General features: G+C 53.2%; 1 protein-coding gene across 2 annotated transcripts in view; it reads right to left on the reverse strand.

Moving 5' to 3' along the window:
• PDE4B (phosphodiesterase 4B) overlaps window positions 1-18,656 on the reverse strand; it is a 153,887-nt gene that overhangs the window by 20,513 nt on the left and 114,718 nt on the right. For both annotated transcript variants that reach the window (XM_032192353.1, XM_032192354.1), the window contains one exon: window positions 6,193-6,305. In XM_032192353.1, the coding sequence (XP_032048244.1) occupies window positions 6,193-6,305 (113 nt within the window). The remainder of the gene's footprint in view (window positions 1-6,192; window positions 6,306-18,656) is intronic.

The following is an 18,656-nucleotide window of genomic DNA, read 5'->3' on the forward strand; positions in this document are numbered from 1 at the left end:
CCCGAGGGGGACCCGGCACCCAAGGGGGCACCCCACGTCCTGCCCACCGCCCGGGGACACGGGGCAGGAGGGTGCTGGGTGCCCGGATTGCCTCCCTGGCCTTGGACAGCATGGAGGGGGAAGCGTGCTTATCGTTTACCAAGAGAGCGATGCAATTAAAAGCGGGTTTTTGTTAATCGTATGAAGCAGCAATTTAAATTTCATTTAAATTTGAGTCAGGCTCCGCAGTCCTCGCTTAGGCAAATCCGGCAGGGGTTTTACCTGAGTAGGAGAACAGGCTTTGGGAAATTCAAATCGCCCCGTGCCCTGAAACGACTTCTGGAAGGTGCTTGCAGGGATGCGAAACTCCGGCAGCTTTGAAGCAACAGCAGCCTGCTTCGGGAGGCACAGAGCTCCGCGGGCCTGGCGCAAGGCGCACGCCACCCCACAAGGCAGGATCCCCCCCCCAAAAAAAAAGCAGCGGTTGGTGCCAAAAGGAAAACGAGCCCCGTGCAGGCACCGAGACCATACGAAAGGCACTAATTAATGTAAATGTATTCAAATGAAAAATCCTTCTCACACAGAGATAGGCAAATGATTCGCAGAGTAATTTTTACGTAGCGTTGGCCCAGCTGTGCTGAAATAGCAGCAAGGTGAGGCGCTTCTCGTTTGTTTGCTTTAAACACAGAGCAAAGGCTTTAATCAGAGGAATCTCTCCCTCTAAGAGCTCTGACAGATGAGCTTTCAAACCAATACATCTCCACAACATGTTTTGGCTTTGATAACACAACATCTTTCAATTAAGTTTCACTTAGTGAAAATATTTGGATCGCCAGTAGCCTCCCCGAGAGCAGTTGCTCTGCACCTGGGTGAAAATTGAGGCGTTTGGAGCCAGGCTGTGCCAATCCACAGCACCAGGGTCAGGATTAGGACTGCTCCGAGGATGAAACCCTGCTCTGAGACCCTTCCCTGCCTGCCTCCATCCTCAGCGGCGCTGCTCCTCCGAGATTTCATGCGTCTCCGGGATCCTCGCCTCACTTCCAGAGAGGTCACTGCTCCGCACAGTTACTCACCCCCGCGTCCTGCCCTCCAATCGTGATTCATTTCGAACCTGCCTTTGAGCTATTATTTATTTAAGCCCCACCCTGATGTGTTATAACGTAAAAGTCTGAGAATGCAGAACTTTAAGAGCCGTCACATCCGAGCACAAGCAGAAAATGGTAAGGGACAAGCGAGGAAGTCCCGGGCACCGCCGCGTCCTGACGGACGGCGGCTCCCCCGAAGGGCTCCTGGGAAGAGGGATTTGGAGCAAAACTCAGAGCCCCAAACCCTCAGCTCTGCGGTGGCTGTCCAGATGTGCACTGCCAGCACAGTGTGTGGCCGTGGGGTTGCCCTTTATGGGCTTTTCTGACCCATTTATGGCACCGGTGTGATGGGATGGGGCAGCAGCCACGGCTGGAAATGAAGCCCTTTGCTCCAGGAGGGGATCTCGGACGGCAGCCCTGGCTCCCCTCACCGTGCTGGCACTTCCCAAAGTCAGTGGAGCACCTTCCTGAGGTGATATTTGGTATCGGAATCAGCTCAGCTGAGATAGCTGGAAACTGGCAGCCCACAGGGCTAGCAAGGCACAAATATCAGACTGTCAGACACGCCTGTGCAGGGCCCGCTGTTCCTCCCCGTTGTTGCGCCGTGTTTCATAGAAGCAGAAAGATTTATTGTAGAGGCCAGAGAGAGAAGGGGGAGGAATAGGGAGGATAAGGAGACAGCTGACCCCAAAGTCCGTGTGTGAGCGCAATGAGCTGACGCACACGGCGGGGGCAGAGCCAGCTCCCTCGCCTCCAGCACCCCGCAGCTCCTGGGGCTGCTCCCTCCTCACCCCACAGCCCTCACCCCAACCTCAGGTTTCCCAAACGCTCCCGTTCAAAGCGAAGGGGTCGCTCCCTGCGCGCGGCGCTGCCACACACACGGACGCCACCCGGGAAAGCAAAGCCTCGGCCACAAACGGCTCCTACCGTGCTTGGCAGCAGCGATGCTCTCGTGCCCTGCAGCCCGAGGACTAGGAAACAGTTAACGGGAGCTGGAGCGCGCCGACGTCAAACCCCACACGGGCAGAGCCTCGGCGGGGAGGGCAGCGCGGTGCCAGGGGATGCTGACGGCGTCCAGCCCGCGTGTGAGCCCTGCTGGTCCCCGTGTGAGCCCTGCTGGTCCCCGTGTGAGTCCTCCTGGCCTCCCTGTGAGCCCTCCCAACCCCTCGTCCGCGCATCTCTGCTTCCTCAGCGCCAGTCCCCGGGCGAGGGGAATACCGGCGTGCGGGGCTGGGTGATTCATCCCGGCTTGTAAAAACAGGAGACGTGGAAGTCTCTTTGTCTCGCTGGCTGCTGCGCGGCCCAACAGGCTTCTCTTTGTGAGGCGCTCGGCTGTTTTAAAGGATATTAAAACAAAGGAAGTTACAGCGAAGCAACCCAAAGACTAAACAGCTTGGCACCGCTCAAGGGAAACATCACGTACGAAGCGGACAAGATTCGGGGCTGACTCTGGGGCGAACGTGGACGCTGTGCAGCCCGGCACATACCCTGCTGGCACCCGGCCCCGCGCTGCGCCAAACCTCCACCGCGACCCGCGCGAGTTTACATTAGGGCCCAGCTGTTTATTCAGCCACCGTCGCCTCAAAGCGAGGTGCGGCCCCTGCTCCTCTTCTCTGCCCGAAACGCCCGCTGAAAGGCACGCAAGATGAAATCACTTCTGTTTATCTTAGCGGCTCCCGTGCGACGCGGAGGGGAGCACGGAGAGAGAGCCTGCTGCTGCCGGCTGGAAACCTCGCCTGCTGGCAGGGCTGCGGCCAGGTCGGTCAGCTCGGGAGTAACGGGGGCTTCTTTAGGAGCCAGCATCTCCGAACTGAAATAAGAGACTTGAACGATTTGCTCTGCGTGTTGCAACTGCGCCGGCAGGGAAGGGTCCTCCAGGGAACAGAGCGAGGAGCGAAACAGGTTCCCAAAGTTGTGAGCGCACGAGGAAGACACCCCGGTGACAGCAGCTCGGTTTACTCAGAATTAGCATGTTCCCACAGACCACAGAGGAGGTTATCTGCCCATTTCCTTACTGGACGGGCTGCAAGCAGCTCCAAACAAGACTGGTCTACCTTAAGGACGTGGCGAGGTGCTGCGTAGGTCCCGACACATCCACGTCACCTGTGACCTGGGCTATGCTCCGCGCAGGCAGGCAGGCAGCTCTCCGAGAAGTAACACACCTCCCCTGCCCCTCATTTTCTGACTTTGACACCCTGTAAAAGCTCGGGAGCTGCCCTGACCAGCGTTTCAGCTGGGAAATAAACTGTCCCTTTTTGCTGCGGGAGGGCTGGATGCGCTGAGCACGTCCTGCCCACATCCCAAGGCTATATTAGGCAACGGAGACGCGAGGGTCCTGTGCTTCCGCCTGCAGGACGAGCGAGGCTGCGGACAGCTGCCTGATGCCAAATGCAGCATCGCAGCGTGGCCGCCGAGAGAGAAAATACCCCTCGTTATCGGGAGGCCGATGAGTCACAGATCCCTCTGAGGCTCTGCAGTTGCCTGGGCTGGACAGGGTAATAAATACAGGGAAAAAAAAAAAAAAAAAAGAATAGATGTGTTACAGTAACGTAAATACGTGTGGCCTGCTCCCACAAGCAGCACCGGGGAGCTCTAAAGGTCGTTTTGTTTCACTGCAAAGCTGCAGCGCCGTACCCTGCCCGCAGCCAAAGGTAAGCACGGTGTTAGGGAAGGGAATTCCCTTCGTGCTGCTTGCATTCCCTATAAGCAGGTACTTTTCCAGGTAGTTTTTTTTTCTCTGATTTAGGAAGTTAAGTGCTCTAACGGCTGCCAAACAGAGAGGACGGATAGGATGCAGGTCTCCTGTCTGGCCACAGCACCAAATTGCTGCAGCAGGCACTGGTGCAGCCACTTGTTCTTCAGCAGGTAGTGAATGTGTCAGGAATCACGGACTCTGACAGCACACAGGGCACAGAGCTCCCATTTTGGCCGATTTATGTCCGATCCCCCTCACACCGTGGGTCCCGTCGTGCCAGCAGTTGTGCTCCCTCGGCTCACTCTGATGTCAGTGCAATCAGGCTCGTTAGCTCACAGTAAGATTAGCTGCTCATTTCCTCGCTTCTCCTGTAATTAACCCAACTCTTAAAAAAGTATACGCACATGCCTTAACTGATGTTTTCCGAAACCCATCAGGCTTTAGCCAGGATGCTGTCCTGCATGGTGTTTCCCCCCAGAAATTCCTTTTTGGTGCAGCACTTCTGAGAATCGCCCTGCAAACACGTATGCGGAGATCCTCCCTCCCCGGCTGCTGTTGTTGCAACTCTGGGTTTTCTAAACTACGTCTGTCAGGAAGGAGACAGGAAATTCGAGTCACACTTGCAACAGCTGTGCCATGCCTACTATCAGTCTCAAATGACGTAGTTTGGCTTGAGTGGCGCGGGGCCAGGAACTCGGCAATAGCAGAGGTCAGGAAGATAGGTCAGTGTTTATACTGCTCTTGCACTTGGGAGCATGCTGCGTCTATTTGCTTTCTTCCTATCTATACTGTTTCTCTTTCCGTTTTTCTTTAATAATGTGGAGCCCAAGCATCCTGTTTTCAAAACACTGGGCTGTTTTGGTATTTACCAGCGACGAGTTTAAATGCCTTTGACTGAGGCAGGCAGTTGATTCGGGTACTCTGTGAGATGAAGGCACGCTGCAGCCCCCTTCTGAGACGCACGCTGCCAACCCGGCCGCTTGTGGCACTGACAAGGTCACCACAGGCGCTGTGTGTGTGCCACCAAAACCCAAAAGCCCCAAACTACTTCGTGACCGCATTTACTGCTGATGAGGGAAGCGGGATGTGAGACTATTTTATGCTCTTCTTTCATAGCCAGAAACGATACTGGAAGCTGACCAAAAAGTGTGGACATTGCAAAAACTGGTTTTGAAAGAACAAAGTTTTGGGAACATTTTTGCTCACCCAGCTGTAAGACATTTCCACACAGAGGACCACAGGTTTTAATTACTACAACAAGCAATTTAGTCTTTCACCTTCCCGAATCCAGATGTAGCCCTTGGCAAAGAAGAAATCTCTCTAAATGAAGGGCATCAACGCCCACATTTGAGGCGCATCTTTCTCTACAGCTTACACCCTTCCCAACTTTCAGCCTGGTATCTCTCACACAAACTCAGAAAAGAAAAAAAAAAAAAAAAAAAAAAAAAGTATTCTTCACTTGAAAGCTCGATCTATAAACTTTTATTGCTTCCTTTGCCCCTGCACGTCGTAGTAATCGCTACCAGAGGGAGGAAGCTGAAATAACACGGGATTTGTTTGCTCAAGTTTTCCATAAAATCAGCTTATGATTCAGCATTTCTGATTTAATTAATTTCCAATTAGGAAAAAAAAAATAACAGCGCAGGGTTTGTGCCGTACAGCCCAGCACTGGGCTTACCCACAGCAGCGGGCTGCAGGTGTGGACGTAGCGGGCGCAGCTCTCGCACCGAATACGGAGCACACTCATTCTTGGGACCCTGTCATCTGCTCCACCGGGCAGCCCGTGGGTGTTAAGCAGCTCAGGAGAAGGCACAGCTGCAGAAACTGTGCTGGCGAGGGGATGGGGAGCTGTCGGATGCCCCCTGAGCTCTGCTCTGGTGCTGCTGGGGCAGGGGGTGCCTCGCACCCACCAGCGGCAGTGCTGACGGATCGAGGGCTCGCCTCGGGAGATCCCTCAGCAAAATGCAGCTGCAATGGCTTGGCTCAGAAGGGGAGCGTGGCTCCGGGTGCTGAGAGGAGGAGGCGAGGAAAACCAACTTCAAAAAGTAATGTCAGGAAGGGCGTTAGGACAACACGCTTCATTTTCTTTCCTCTGTGCTGCCTCTTGCCATACCCGGGGGACCATTTATGTCCCCAGGGTGCTCCTGTTGGCCCCACGGTGTGGGACACTTGGCTGTAGCCCCTCAGTCCTTGCGGGCAGCCTCTGGCTCCCGCTGGCTCGCTCAGAGCCCGTTACCCACGCACAGCCTCTGCCTTCGCACCCTCGCCACATGCTGCCACCACTTAATGCTTGCTGGAAGGCCAACAAAACCGGGAACATGGTGGCTGTGTGGCACCACGGGTGGGTGGCGGTGGGTGACACCCCGGGGGGCTGCGGGCTCAGCACCCAGCCAGACGCTGACCCGTCCCCGCCGCCCCGCGCCCCTCGCTCACCTTGTTGGAGGCCATCTCGCTGACGGAGCGGTAGGTCTGGATGGTCTCCAGCTGGTCCAGGCACCAGTCGAGCTCCTCCAGCGTCTCCATGGCCAGCTTCTGGTAGGGCTCCTCTGCGAACAGGCAGACGGACATGTAGTCGGGCTGAGGCGGCGGCAGCCTCTCCATGCCGGAGCCGCCTCCAGCGCTGCCGGAGGTTCCGCACCGCTCCTTCATCATGCGCCCTCCGCCGCTCTCCCCCGGCCGCCGCCGAGCAAATCCCCGCCCGGCCCTCGGCCGCCCGCCCCGGCCCGCCCCGGCCCGCCCCGGCCCCGCGCCCCGGGCGGGGCAGAGCCGCAGCCCTCAGCCCGCAGCCCGCAGCCCGCCCTGCTGAGGCGCCCGAGGGCCGCGGCCGGGCTCCCCCCCTCCCGCCCGCCCGCCTCCGGGTCCCTCCTCACCACCCCGCTCCCGGCTCTGCTCCCCGCTGCCCCAGGGCTGCTCCCGTGCCAGCCCCGCGGAGGGACGGAGCGGGTGGTGTGGCCCCCGCTGCCCCGCTTTGTGGGGTGGTTCTGAAACACTTCGTGTGGTGGTGCTGCCCTGCTTCGTGTGGTGGTGCTGCCCCACTTCATGTGCTAGTCCTGCCCCACTTCATGTGGTGGTCCTGAACCACTTCGTGTGGTGGTCCTGCCTCACTTCATGTGGTGGTCCTGAACTACTTCATGTGGTGGTCCTGAATCACTTTGTGTGCTGGTCCTGCCCCACTTCATGTGGTGGTTCTGCCCCACTTCGTGTGGTGGTCCTGAAACACTTTGTGTGGTGATCCTGCCCCACTTCATGTGATGGTCCTGACTTGCTTCATGTGGTGGTCCCGACCCATTTCATGTGGTCCTGACTGCCCTGCTTCATGTGGTAGTGCCATCCTGCTTCGTGCAGTGGTCCTGACCCCCTTCATGTTGGTCCTAACTGCCCCACTTCATGTGGTGCTACTGCCCTGCTTCGTGTAGTGATCCTGCCCTGCTTCATATACTCCTGCTCCCCAACTCCATCTTCATCAACCCCAAGCACTCCAGCCCCACTCCCCACCAGCCTTGACCACCAGCTCCAGCACCCCGATGGCCCTGCTCCCCGGTGCTGCCCCGCAGGCCCCGTGCCCCAGCCTTGCCCAGCTCTGCTCCCGAGCCCCCCAGCTCCATGCTGGCCCCGTTCCCCAGCCTCATGGGTACCTGGTCCCCACCAGCCCTGCTCCTCAGCCTCCCCCAGCTCCTCTCCCTGACCCTGCCAGCAGGACAACGTGCTTCCGAGCGGCTCTTGCCGTAAAAGTTAAGGTTTACATAAGCGGATACAGTGAATCATAAAATCTCCCTATGAATGTAACTGCTTCTCATAACACCAGCGACATACGCTTTACCCCATAAATCTGTCAGACTTAATGAGTTCAGCATTTCTAATGGCCCGGGCTGAGCAGGTAACAGTGACATCAGTGGTCAGGATTGCTATGATATACAGCAAAGTGAATGCTCTACAGCACACGCGCTGGACGTACGCGTGCCCCATATGTTTGTAGACCCCAGCCCTCCCTACAAGGGGTGCACTCCCCGTGGGGCTCCCTGCAGAGCCCCTCCAGAGCCTGCTGGCTGCCCCCGTGCTGGGAGCTGCCTTCGGCAGGGGAAATCCTCCTCGTCCTTAGCCACAGCCACAAGGCACTGAGCTGCGTTAGCAAGCGTCGTGCAGAGACCCCGCGCTCAGCATTTGAAGTTCCACAGCAGAAAATAAATGCTGCCAGGGAGTAATTGAGCAACGAACTATCAGGAAGCACTTAGCACGGATAAAGAAAAAAAAAAAAAACACTAAGTCTGAATCTCTGTCATCAAAGTTTAGTGTTTTTTTTTTTCTGTGCTCACGGAGCTCCAAACATGGCAAGCGCTCTCTCTCAGAATGCATACTTCTGCGATACATATATCAAAAAGCAGGTAAAAACAGCCAAAACATACAGAACTTGAGCACATTCCCTTTCTAACAGGCATATTCTCCACCAACTACTTTATCATGTAAATTAGTTGAACTGGAAGGGCTCACATTTCTTGCACCAGAGAATGTTTGCATTGATAAAACTAACAGGGACTAAATCGTTATTTTAGGAATAGGAGAAAAATCATCTCACCAGGCAAACCAACAAGAGCTGGCCATATGTTTAAATAATGAGCTGCAACGTGTTATTGCAGAGTACTCTGCTCTAGGATTTCTAAGTAAGCAGAACCACGGCGTGAGCTACGAGTGCATTCCCATGGCAGGGAAGGAATAGCTTCGTGGAGGAGAGGGGTTCTGGCACTAGGCACCAGGTTAGCCCATTTGGGGGTTTCCAGCCTTGCCAGGGGTCGGGGTTGCAGGACCTGGTCCCTCATTGCCTGCTCCTACCACTCTGCTTCGCCTGAAGTCTTCACCTCCAAAGGATGGGAAGAGGAATCTGCCCTTGATAATGTACGTGTTTTGCATGGAAGGGTCCATGCTATTCCCCTGCTCTGTAGTCTGAGTTTAGTGTAGCAAAAGGGGGAAGAAAAACCATGGAAAAAATGTCATATGTTAAGGAAAATGATTACAGTTAACGCAAAGGGAAAATTCAGGTTGTTAGGTACAGAGAAAGTAAGTTTGGTGCTAGGCTACTGCCAGCCCTACATTTCTTTTAGCTTTAGTTTTTATAAAATAACAGGAAAACACAACTTTATATGGGATTTATAAAGGGAGGACTTAGCATTTTTGGCACGGTGTATTTGCATGGATGTACAAAATGCCCCTTGCTCCCCAGGGCTGCCTCTCGCTGGTGCAATCTGCACGCCCGTGGGGATCCCTTGGGGCTGGAGTGAGGTCACTGGCCACAAAATGTGGCAAAATGCAGCCCTGGGCCTCTTGGGCCTTTTCAGGCACAACAAAAGGACAGGGGATTAACGATTTAAATGCAGATGTTTAGAAAACTGCCCCCTCAGGTATCTCTAGTCATTTCAATGGCAAGCGTGTGCTCAGCTGTTAGCAGACAGCTTTGCAAAGCGTCCCTTTACAGAAAAGCAGTGAGTTCTGCTTCTGTTCAATTCGATTTAGTGCCTGGGCCAGCAGCGTGTGCATTTCCATGTGAAAAACAGGTTTTCAGAACCCAGCTTAAGAGAATTTGGGGTTTCTGCCCCTTCCCCAGCTGGCACAGTCACCTCGACTCCCCCAGGTTGCATGCAGCAGCAGCGGCAGGGCTCCCCACAGCCCCAACACAGCTGACCACATATCCCTGGGCTCTTCAGTTCTTAGCAATCTCCTGGTTTTGACTGATATCATTTTTTTTCCCCATTCACTTTGTTAAGTAAATGATGCTACTGATCGGAGGCTCCATCCGCTTCTCCACCCTGCCTACCCCGCTGTGTCCTGAGCCAGTGGTTCCTGAAGCCATGATGAGTGCTAGCTCCAAGTGCTCAGCCAAGACACCTCTTGCCTACAAGCTGCAAGAAATTTAGCCATGCAGAAGGAAAGATGCTATCCTGCTCGACAGAAGGGAGACAGAGAGAGCTCAACCCACCTGAGGAGCTCGGTGGCCTCTCCTCAGCCACTTCTTAAGTGAGTGAGGCAGGGACCAACCAGCCCTGGGCCACCAACACAGATCCAACCAGCCCTCCTCGTGCACGAGCTGCTCTGCTCACTCACTGTGTGTTAATTTGTTGGGACTATTTACAAATACATTGTGAAAGCCCTGGCTGTGATTCCGTAGATAAAGCTAAATTCGCACCAGGTGTTTTTGAAATACAGCATGTCAAATTAAAACACGTTCTCCGAGCCCCTATGAAATGCTTCAAGTTACAGCCAACAGAGCAGGCAGATTTAAAGCTGATTAGAAGCTAACTTTCTATGGGAATGATCTTAAAAGGGAGTAACATAAATCTTCCAGCTTTCTTAGCAGTTAATATTTATGCATATATATGTTAATTACATTTGAATCTTTTAAAATTGACAGGACATTTTGCTAATGATGAAGGACAACGCATGCTATAGAAGAACCCCGGACAGAAAACCTGAGAAGAACCAGCCCATCCCTGGAGCAACAGCACCTGCAGACGACACAGCTGGAGCTGTGATGTAGCACGATGCACCCTGCATCTGTAGGACCACACACCCCGAACAGCCAGAGCCTTCCCCAGGACCCAGCGAGAGCAGGCTCGCGAGTCCTAACAAGGCAGGTCTGACCTACTGGCTTATCTTGTTTGAGTCACGGGAATCAATGTGCACACCGGGACATGCCAGCAGGGTCCCTACGTCAATACGTGTTTAGCATTAACCTCAAGGAAAAAAAATTACACGGGGTTTTCGACCAGTTTTTTTTAGAGGGAAGAAACTTTGGTCTGCGCCAGGCCCGTCCTCTGCATGTGCCCACACGGGGCGTTGAGGCCACTACGCAGCCTAAGTGCAGGGAGGGGGGCTCAAGAAATCAAATTGCTGCATCTCAGCTGGACAAAGGTAATCTTGCAAACACTGAAACGTGGCCTCAGTCCCTATATCCACTGGAGGAGGCTGCACGGTGCCCGCAGCCCCTTCCTCTCCCTGGTTAACCCCGTGGCGGTGCTGGCGATGCTCTGGGGCCAGGGCTGACCCCCTGTACCCTGCACAGGGGGCACTGGAAGCAGCAGGGGAGTTCAAAACACAAGTGGCAGAACTGAGGGAATATACAGAAGTGGGGAGAAAGCAAAAAGAATTGACAGGAGGAAAATGAAGCGCATGGGGATTATCTCGCTGAATGGCACCTGGAGTCACAGTCAGGCTGCACACCAACAGCAAACACAAGTTCGGATGCTACTTGACGTCTTCTTTCCCCAAAACCCACGTGAAACTCCCACGGGCATCGGGAGGACACCACCCCCCGCCAGACACACTGCTAAACCTCTCCCGAAGGTTTCGATAACCCTGCCGGTAGCGCACAACGCGCACAGTCACTGACGGAAGCAGTTGTACAATTTCTGGATATAGTCTCCTGGAATACTACATGACGTCTCTTCAACTGTATCGTGTTTCAGTTTATATTTGGGTGTTGCATAACCGAGCTCCTACCCGTAAAATTACCTCCATATTCCAACTGGCATTTCCGTCATCTTTTCCACTGCCATATGTGAAACCATTTTTGAGGCGGAATAAAGAACTAATTAACGAAAAGGAGCCTGCTTCAGTTTTACCACAATATTACACGGTGTTTGACCCAGAATTTAGCAGGAATTGGGGTGACATTTCATCTCCAGCCCTGGTCACTGCCACTCCATTCAGAGGCCACGCTTGCCAAGCCCTCAGAAGAAGCCCAAGGTGAAATGTTTTTCAATGGGCACTCTGAAAATGTTTATGTTCTAATTGCAAGTTATTTATGTGCCGGCATTTCACAACACCTACACTTTTGGTATTATTTGCCCACTATTTTCTTTTCATCCCTGCCAGACGATGAAACATACAACACTTCTCGCTAGAAAAGTGACCTGGCCGCCCATTTTTAGACGTTTTGTCCCATTTACTGACTCGCCTCTCTTATCTTTTCCTCCCTGCGAGAGCTGCTAATGAACGTGGCCTTGAGGCTTGTCTTCTCCTTGCATACTTGGGAAGTGAACAGTTTAGGAGATCACCCTCTTTTTGGGGAGCAATTCGGCTAAGATCAAATACGCACCTCATCAGAAGGCCCGTCAAGGGGGCTTGGACAACGAGCTCTCTCCTGGCTCTCCCCGCAGCCTGCTCCGTCCTCTGGCCGGCGGCACGAGCGCGCGGGCAGCCCTCAGCACGGGCCAGGATATCCTTGAGCACGGGGCCGACGTTATCTGCAGCTGCAGCTGCCCGGCGTGGTTCCTTTCTCAGCCCACAAACCAGCCGTCCCCCAGCCCAAGGGGGAGCACGGGGCAGCTCCCGAAGCTTCAGGAGCAAGGGGCGGCTTTGACCTCAGCTCGCACGGGAGATGAACTGAGTTGAGAAGCACCAGACCCAAATGCCGAAATTCAAAGCGAGTCCTCCCCTCTCCTGACTTGTTCCTGATCCTCTCCTCACCCTCATCACTTTGAAATCGATAAGCAAAGACGTGGCTGAAAGTGGAAAGGCTAAAATGTTTTAAGAGTGGCCCAAACACCAGACCCCAAACAGGTGAGCTAAAACATTGGGGATAAGCGGCAGTTCTCTTTGCTCAGTAGGATATTGCCGGTGCCAAACAAGCTAAGGCTTCCACAAACTAGCAAAACACACCTAAACTGGTTCATATTGCTAAAGGTTACCATCTCGTGAACAGATTGTCCAGTCTGGAAGGTGAGAAAGGTTGACCACGAGTATTTGCAGACATCTGTACAAACCCAGCTCTCCTCAGCAATTGAACATCAAATTATGTACTGACTGTACGGATAAAAGACTTCCTCGTTCTGCAAAAAAGAAATAGTTACTACAAACGCATTATAACTTCACTCATAAACCCTTAAGACCTACAAAAAACTGACAGTCCCTATGAAAAAATACATTTCACACTGAAAAATTCAAAGATCAGCCTTGTACAATGAAGGTTCAAAAGCAAGTCCTCGCAGCTCACAGCAGTCCCAGCCTTTTACGGTGTTTGTTATTCCACGTGCAAGGCTGTTTGTGTGCTGTGCCAGTACGGCACCTTCTGGGTTATTTACTTTTAATTGCATCCTGGCTGCAATAAATTACAGCTATTTATAATGATAAACTTCTTGAACATTTAAGAGCGGCCAACCCCCAGCACACAGCTCGAGTCTGCCGGCACAGCAGCATCAGCTGGGGCGTGAGGGAGGGCCCTGAGCTCCCCAACACTCCCATTTGCTCAATTATTGCAGCTCATTCAATTAAAAAAACAGGATCACTCTGTTTTAACCTTACCTCAAGAACAATTCAGGCTCAGGATCAAATCTGTTCATTTAAAATTAAGAAGAAAACTTGTGCCTCGGGAAAATTTAATACTGGACCTCACCCCAAACCAGCACGGACCACCTGCCAGTGGCACCAAAGCGTCCCCTGAATGCACGACTGTCACAAACTGACATCATTTACTAAAACCTGAAGCAGAACACTCACTGGAAACGAACTGAAGTGCCAGTATTACAGAGGAAAATGCTTACTACCTCCCACTAGTGTCAGGGAAGCAAACTGCCAGCACGGCACTGCTCTTGGTGGGCGAGCTGGGCTGCAGCCACCCGCCGAGCTGGGGGCTCTGGAGTCCGGTGTCCTCGCGTGGAAACACGTAAATGTGCTGGAAACTGCTTACAGGGACTGAAAACTGCCTTAGGAGATGTCCAGAAGCATGCTCCCAGCCTCCTAACTCGCTACAAGAAGGACATGGAGGTGCTTGAGCGGGTGCAGAGAAGGGCGACGAAGCTGGTGAGGGGCCTGGAGAACGAGTCCTACGAGGAGCGGCTGAGGGAGCTGGGCTTGTTCAGCCTGGAGAAGAGGAGGCTCAGGGGCGACCTTATCGCTCTTTTTAGGTACCTCAAGGGAGGCTGTAGCGAGGTGGGGGTTGGCCTGTTCTCCCACGTGCCTGGTGACAGGACGAGGGGGAATGGGTTTAAGTTGAGCCAGGGGAGTTTTAGGCTAGATGTTAGGAAGAACTTCTTCACTGAAAGGGTTGTGAGGCATTGGAACAGGCTGCCCAGGGAAGTGGTGGAGTCACCATCCTTGGAAGTCTTCAAAAGACGTTTAGATGTAGAGCTTAGGGATATGGTTTAGTGGAGGGCTGTTAGCGTTAGGTTGGAGGTTGGACTCGATGACCTTGAGGTCTCTTCCAACCTAGAAAATTCTGTGATTCTGTGTGATTCTGTAAGTAATAACACTAAATAGTATTGTTAATGAGACTAGCAATTTTAAAAGGTACCTACTCCTCAGTGTCATCCGGACAGAGCTCCGGTTCTAGACGTTTTAGGCATATGGAAATATTTTGCTTATTTACAAATATCTAAAATAACTCACAGAATAAAAAAGTAATCATATTCAGATACAGATGTTTCTTTAAAAACATAACAATATACACTAGGAGTCTTTAGCACTTAGCATGTGCCAGAGGATCTTAACACAACCCATTTTTAATTATATAACATATTCATTACACATTACTGTCATTGCTGTCATTGTCAGGGATGATAAGAAATGATTAAGAAGAGAAGGCAGATCCTCTGGATAATCATTTGAATGACAGATTATAATTTTGTGAGCAGCATAGATAGCACTAATGTTTACTGGAGGCTTCATTCACATTTCTCAGTCCTCGACTACCAGTGACTAAGAGCTTCTGCCTAAGCAAGCAACAGTCCGGGATATCAGAATATACCCAAAATGGTTTGTTGAAAACGCTGCCCTGGTGGGAGGCCGCTCTGTGTGACTCGCACAGAAGAGCTGAGCTACCAAAATGAGCTACAAAAGCCTGACCCACGGGAGCTGAGACCCACAGGATTGCAAACCCTGCTGCAGGTTGGAGAGAAGAGGAGAAGGGGAAGGGGAAGGGGAAGGGGAAGGGGAAGGGGAAGGGGAAGGGGAAGGGGAAGGGGAAGGGGAAGGGGAAGGGGAAGGAGAAGGGGAAGGGGAAGGGGAAGGGGAAGGGGAAGGGGAAGGGGAAGGGGAAGGGGAAGGAGAAGGAGAAGGAGAAGGAGAAGGAGAAGGAGAAGGAGAAGGAGAAGGAGAAGGAGAAGGAGAAGGAGAAGGAGAAGGAGAAGGAGAAGGAGAAGGAGAAGGAGAAGGAGAAGGGGAAATGGAACAGGGAAAGAGAAATGGAAAAGGGAAAGAGAAAGAGAAAGAGAAAGAGAAAGAGAAAGAGAAAGAGAAAGAGAAAGAGAAAGAGAAAGAGAAAGAGAAAGAGAAAGAGAAAGAGAAAGAAAGAAGAAGAAGAAGAAGAAGAAGAAGAAGAAGAAGAAGAAAAAGAAGAAGAAGAAGAAGAAGAAAAAGAAGAAGAAAAAGAAAAAGAAAAAGAAAAAGAAAAAGAAAAAGAAAAAGAAAAAGAAAAAGAAAAAGAAAAAAAGAAAAAGAAAAAGAAAAAGAAAAAGAAAAAGAAAAAGAAAAAGAAAAAGAAAAAGAAAAAGAAAAAGAAAAAGAAAAAGAAAAAGAAAAAGAAAAAGAAAAAGAAAAAGGGGAAAAGGGGAAAAGAGGAAAGGAGAAAAAGAGAAAAAGAGAAAAAGGGAAAAAGAGAAAAAAGTAAAAGGGAAAAAAAGAAAGCAGGAGTGTGGTGGCCTGTGTGATTTACCACGGCACATGTGCGGTCACGTCTCAGACACATCCAGCAGACCCTCATTCCCCCTCACCAGAAGGAGCCTGTTTTCACTCAGGAGCGCCAGATCCGTGCCGTGCCCTGAGACAATCCCTCGGCAGCGCCCGGCATCACCCCAGCACCCGGCGCTCAGCGGGACGGGTTCATCACCCAGCGCCGTGCCCAAACCTGGCAGAGCAGGGAGCTGCACCCCCTGCCTCCCAAGGTAGCCGTGGTTGTTTGCAGATGGTGTGGATGCCTTCACATATTTATCCCTGACAATGCTGAGTGAAGGGCTGACACTAAATAATTGATTTGTTTAATGTATCCTGTCAGTGCCTTCATGCCTGCCCGTGAGCAGAGAGCCATTTCCTTGAATTAAGCCATTGTTCCAGCAGAGCCAACGAACAGGCTTGAGAAAATTGTTCTGTGGATGGGTTTGAAAAGTCACAGGAAACAAAATAAAAGGAGCAGAGCACAACTGCAGAGATTCATTTCAAACCTAGAATGAAAGTGCCTGAGCCTCGTGGCGCCGTCCTATGCCTTGAAGCAGCCCGCGCCCTGCGAGTGCAGGGCTTTTTGGAGAGCTGCTGCGTGCTTTTTGGTGTTCGGGGCATCCAGGGGCCACGTTTTCAACTTTTTTTCTCAAGAACAAAGGCTAGAAACCCCCCCAGAGAAGACCTGCTGTTACTCAGAAGCACCCAGCAGACCCCCCACCCAATGCCACACGGCACACGAACGCATCCCCTCGCCCCAAACACTTGTGTGCTCCCAGCACAGCGAGCCACGGGGCTGGATTTAGGGCCTTATCTCCCATCATGGGAACGACGGAGCACTCAGATTCACTGTCCCCCCCCCCCCAGCATTTCACTGCGTGCAATGAAACTAATTATATCTTTTGCAAAGATAGGTGCAGATGTGCTAAGAGAGGCACAAAGCCCCAGCACCTGCGGAACAGGTGGAGCCAGTCCTCTTGAGCAAGCCCCGAACAAATGGACGAGCCTGCCCTTCTGCCCCCTCCGGATCGTATTTTTGGGACTCCGGTCCTACCCGTCGCTCCAGCTGCCCCCTCTCACGTTTCTCACACCTGCAGCCGTCCCGCAGCGAGGGCTCCGTGCATCCCCCCGGCACGGCACGGCCGGGTAGGAGCCGATACCACGGCACTGCAGGCAAACGGAGGGCACGTGGCACCTCACAGACAGCAATTTTAGCAAAATCTGCTTCCAAAGCACGGGGTCCCTCTGTCAGGAATGGAGGTGAGGGTGGTGAAAGCCCTGGGAAGAGGCAAGGCACGGATCAGCTGGCACAGACCCGCCTAGGGGGATGCTGAAGAGGTGGCACCGGAGGAAACCCGGCTGTGGGGGGAAGCAGAGAAGAGCTCCACGTGGGCTCCAGAGCAGCAGGAACAATGGAGCCTGTATTCAGCGATGATAGAGGAAGATAGAGGAAAAAAAAAAATAAAAATGAAGCGAAAGCTTTCTACGGCTAATTGCGAAAAATGGCAGGAAATGAGCGAGCTGCTGCTGCCAGGAATAACGCGCGTAATGCTGAAATTGGTGATGGAAGGGTTTGACGTGAGCCCCAACCTCGGGGAAAACAAGGCCAAGATTTTGGTGGGCACTTCTGGGTTTCGCCTTCTCAAGGCACCGAGCAGCAATGGAAACAAACGCCTGTCTTACCCGGCCGAGGAGTCTGGCAATCGCCCTCAAAAGTCATTAGAAGGCTTTTAATTAAAGCCAGGTCCTTCCTGGGACACACGAGGGTGGCTGCCCAAAAAAGCTGCTGGGAAAACAACCCCAGAGAAGTGGCTCCGGAGAGGCCGAGGGTGCCGAGGCTGCAGCAGCACCCGCAGCAGTGGCAGAGGCTCGGCCAGGTTAGGACACGGGGCTGTGGCCTGGTCCCTCAGTGCCATGGTAGCCGCGATGTTTCTGAGTCCACAGCCGACGTGATTGCTGCCCGAGCACCGGGCCAGCTGCGCTGAAACCGGAGCCCCACCGATAAGCAGTAATATTAGCCCGGAGAAATGTCAGCGGGGTGTGTGCGTGGGGGTCATCCGCTCTATCTTTAGCCAGCGAAAAGTTAATCGCCTAAGCTCCCTGCGCACTCAGTGGAAAGTGAACGGGGACCTCCAAAGGGTGCTTCTGGTCTATTCTCAGCACGCCGCCTGCCAGGGGCTGAATCGCCCTCTGGGGGTGCCTGTCCTCCCCCCGCCAGCTGCACGAGGCTCCGAGCTGCACCGAGGGCCCCCCCCTGCCCGCAGCCAGCAGGACAAGGCATTGCCATCCTGTTTGACAAGGCATTGCCATCCTGTTTGACCCCCCCAGTGCTGTCCCAGCGCCCAGGGGCAATGCTGAGGGCAGCGGTGCCGCAGCGCCGCTCCGTGTGCCGCCCAGGCTGCCCCGTGTGGCTTTCAGAAAGGCATTGCCCTTACAAATCTGCATTTGCTGTTCCGATTTCATGTCCCTACACATCCAGAAGTGGATGCCACCCTCGGTGGTGGCCGAGGAGTCTGACTGCTCCATGGTTCCCCGGGCCCCCTTTGCTTTTCTCAGGATGGGGATTTCTTCCAGCCGTCACGGACCTTCCCCAGCTCCATGGTTTTCCACAAACGACTCAGAAGGGCCTTGCAGCCACATCCGCCAGCTTTTCCAGCTTGCCTCCTGCCCAGTTGAGCACAGCCACCCCCTCCAAATTGCCCCTGACCTGCTGCTCCCCATCCCTCTCCTTCCCAAGCAGGCGCTGAGACCCAGCAAAGGCTTTGTGCGGGTCGCCTGTGACAAGAGAGGGCACTGAGCAATTCAGCCATTTGTGCGTTGGCTCCCACTAGGCTGTTTCCCCCAGGGATCAACAGACCCACGTTTTCCCTGAGGTTTCCCTCCCTACTCCACACCCCAGCCCCACTTTTCCCCTCTTTTCCCCTTTTTTCCCCTCATGCCCCCCACAAGCTGCGAGCCTGCAGCCTGCCCGACTTCAGCCCCCGCACCTACACGCTGCTTTTACATCCTTCCTTTGTTACAAGTCCTTCTTCTCACTCTTCCCTGCTCTCCTTTTCCACTTTGGTCCACTAAGAAGCTCCTTGCCTCATCGAGCTGGCTCCTGCTGAAATTCCTGATCTTCCTGCACAGCGGGACGGCCGGCTCCGCAGCTCGGCCTGCATTTTCTTCCAAATCGGCCTGTAATTTTTAGGTCAGGCTGCATTCACCTCGTGGCAACGACAGCACCTGGAGGCCAAGCAGCTCATGGAAGCCCTCAACAG

The sequence above is a fragment of the Aythya fuligula genome, chromosome 8, assembly GCF_009819795.1.
Source record: "Aythya fuligula isolate bAytFul2 chromosome 8, bAytFul2.pri, whole genome shotgun sequence".
NCBI lineage: Eukaryota > Metazoa > Chordata > Aves > Anseriformes > Anatidae > Aythya > Aythya fuligula.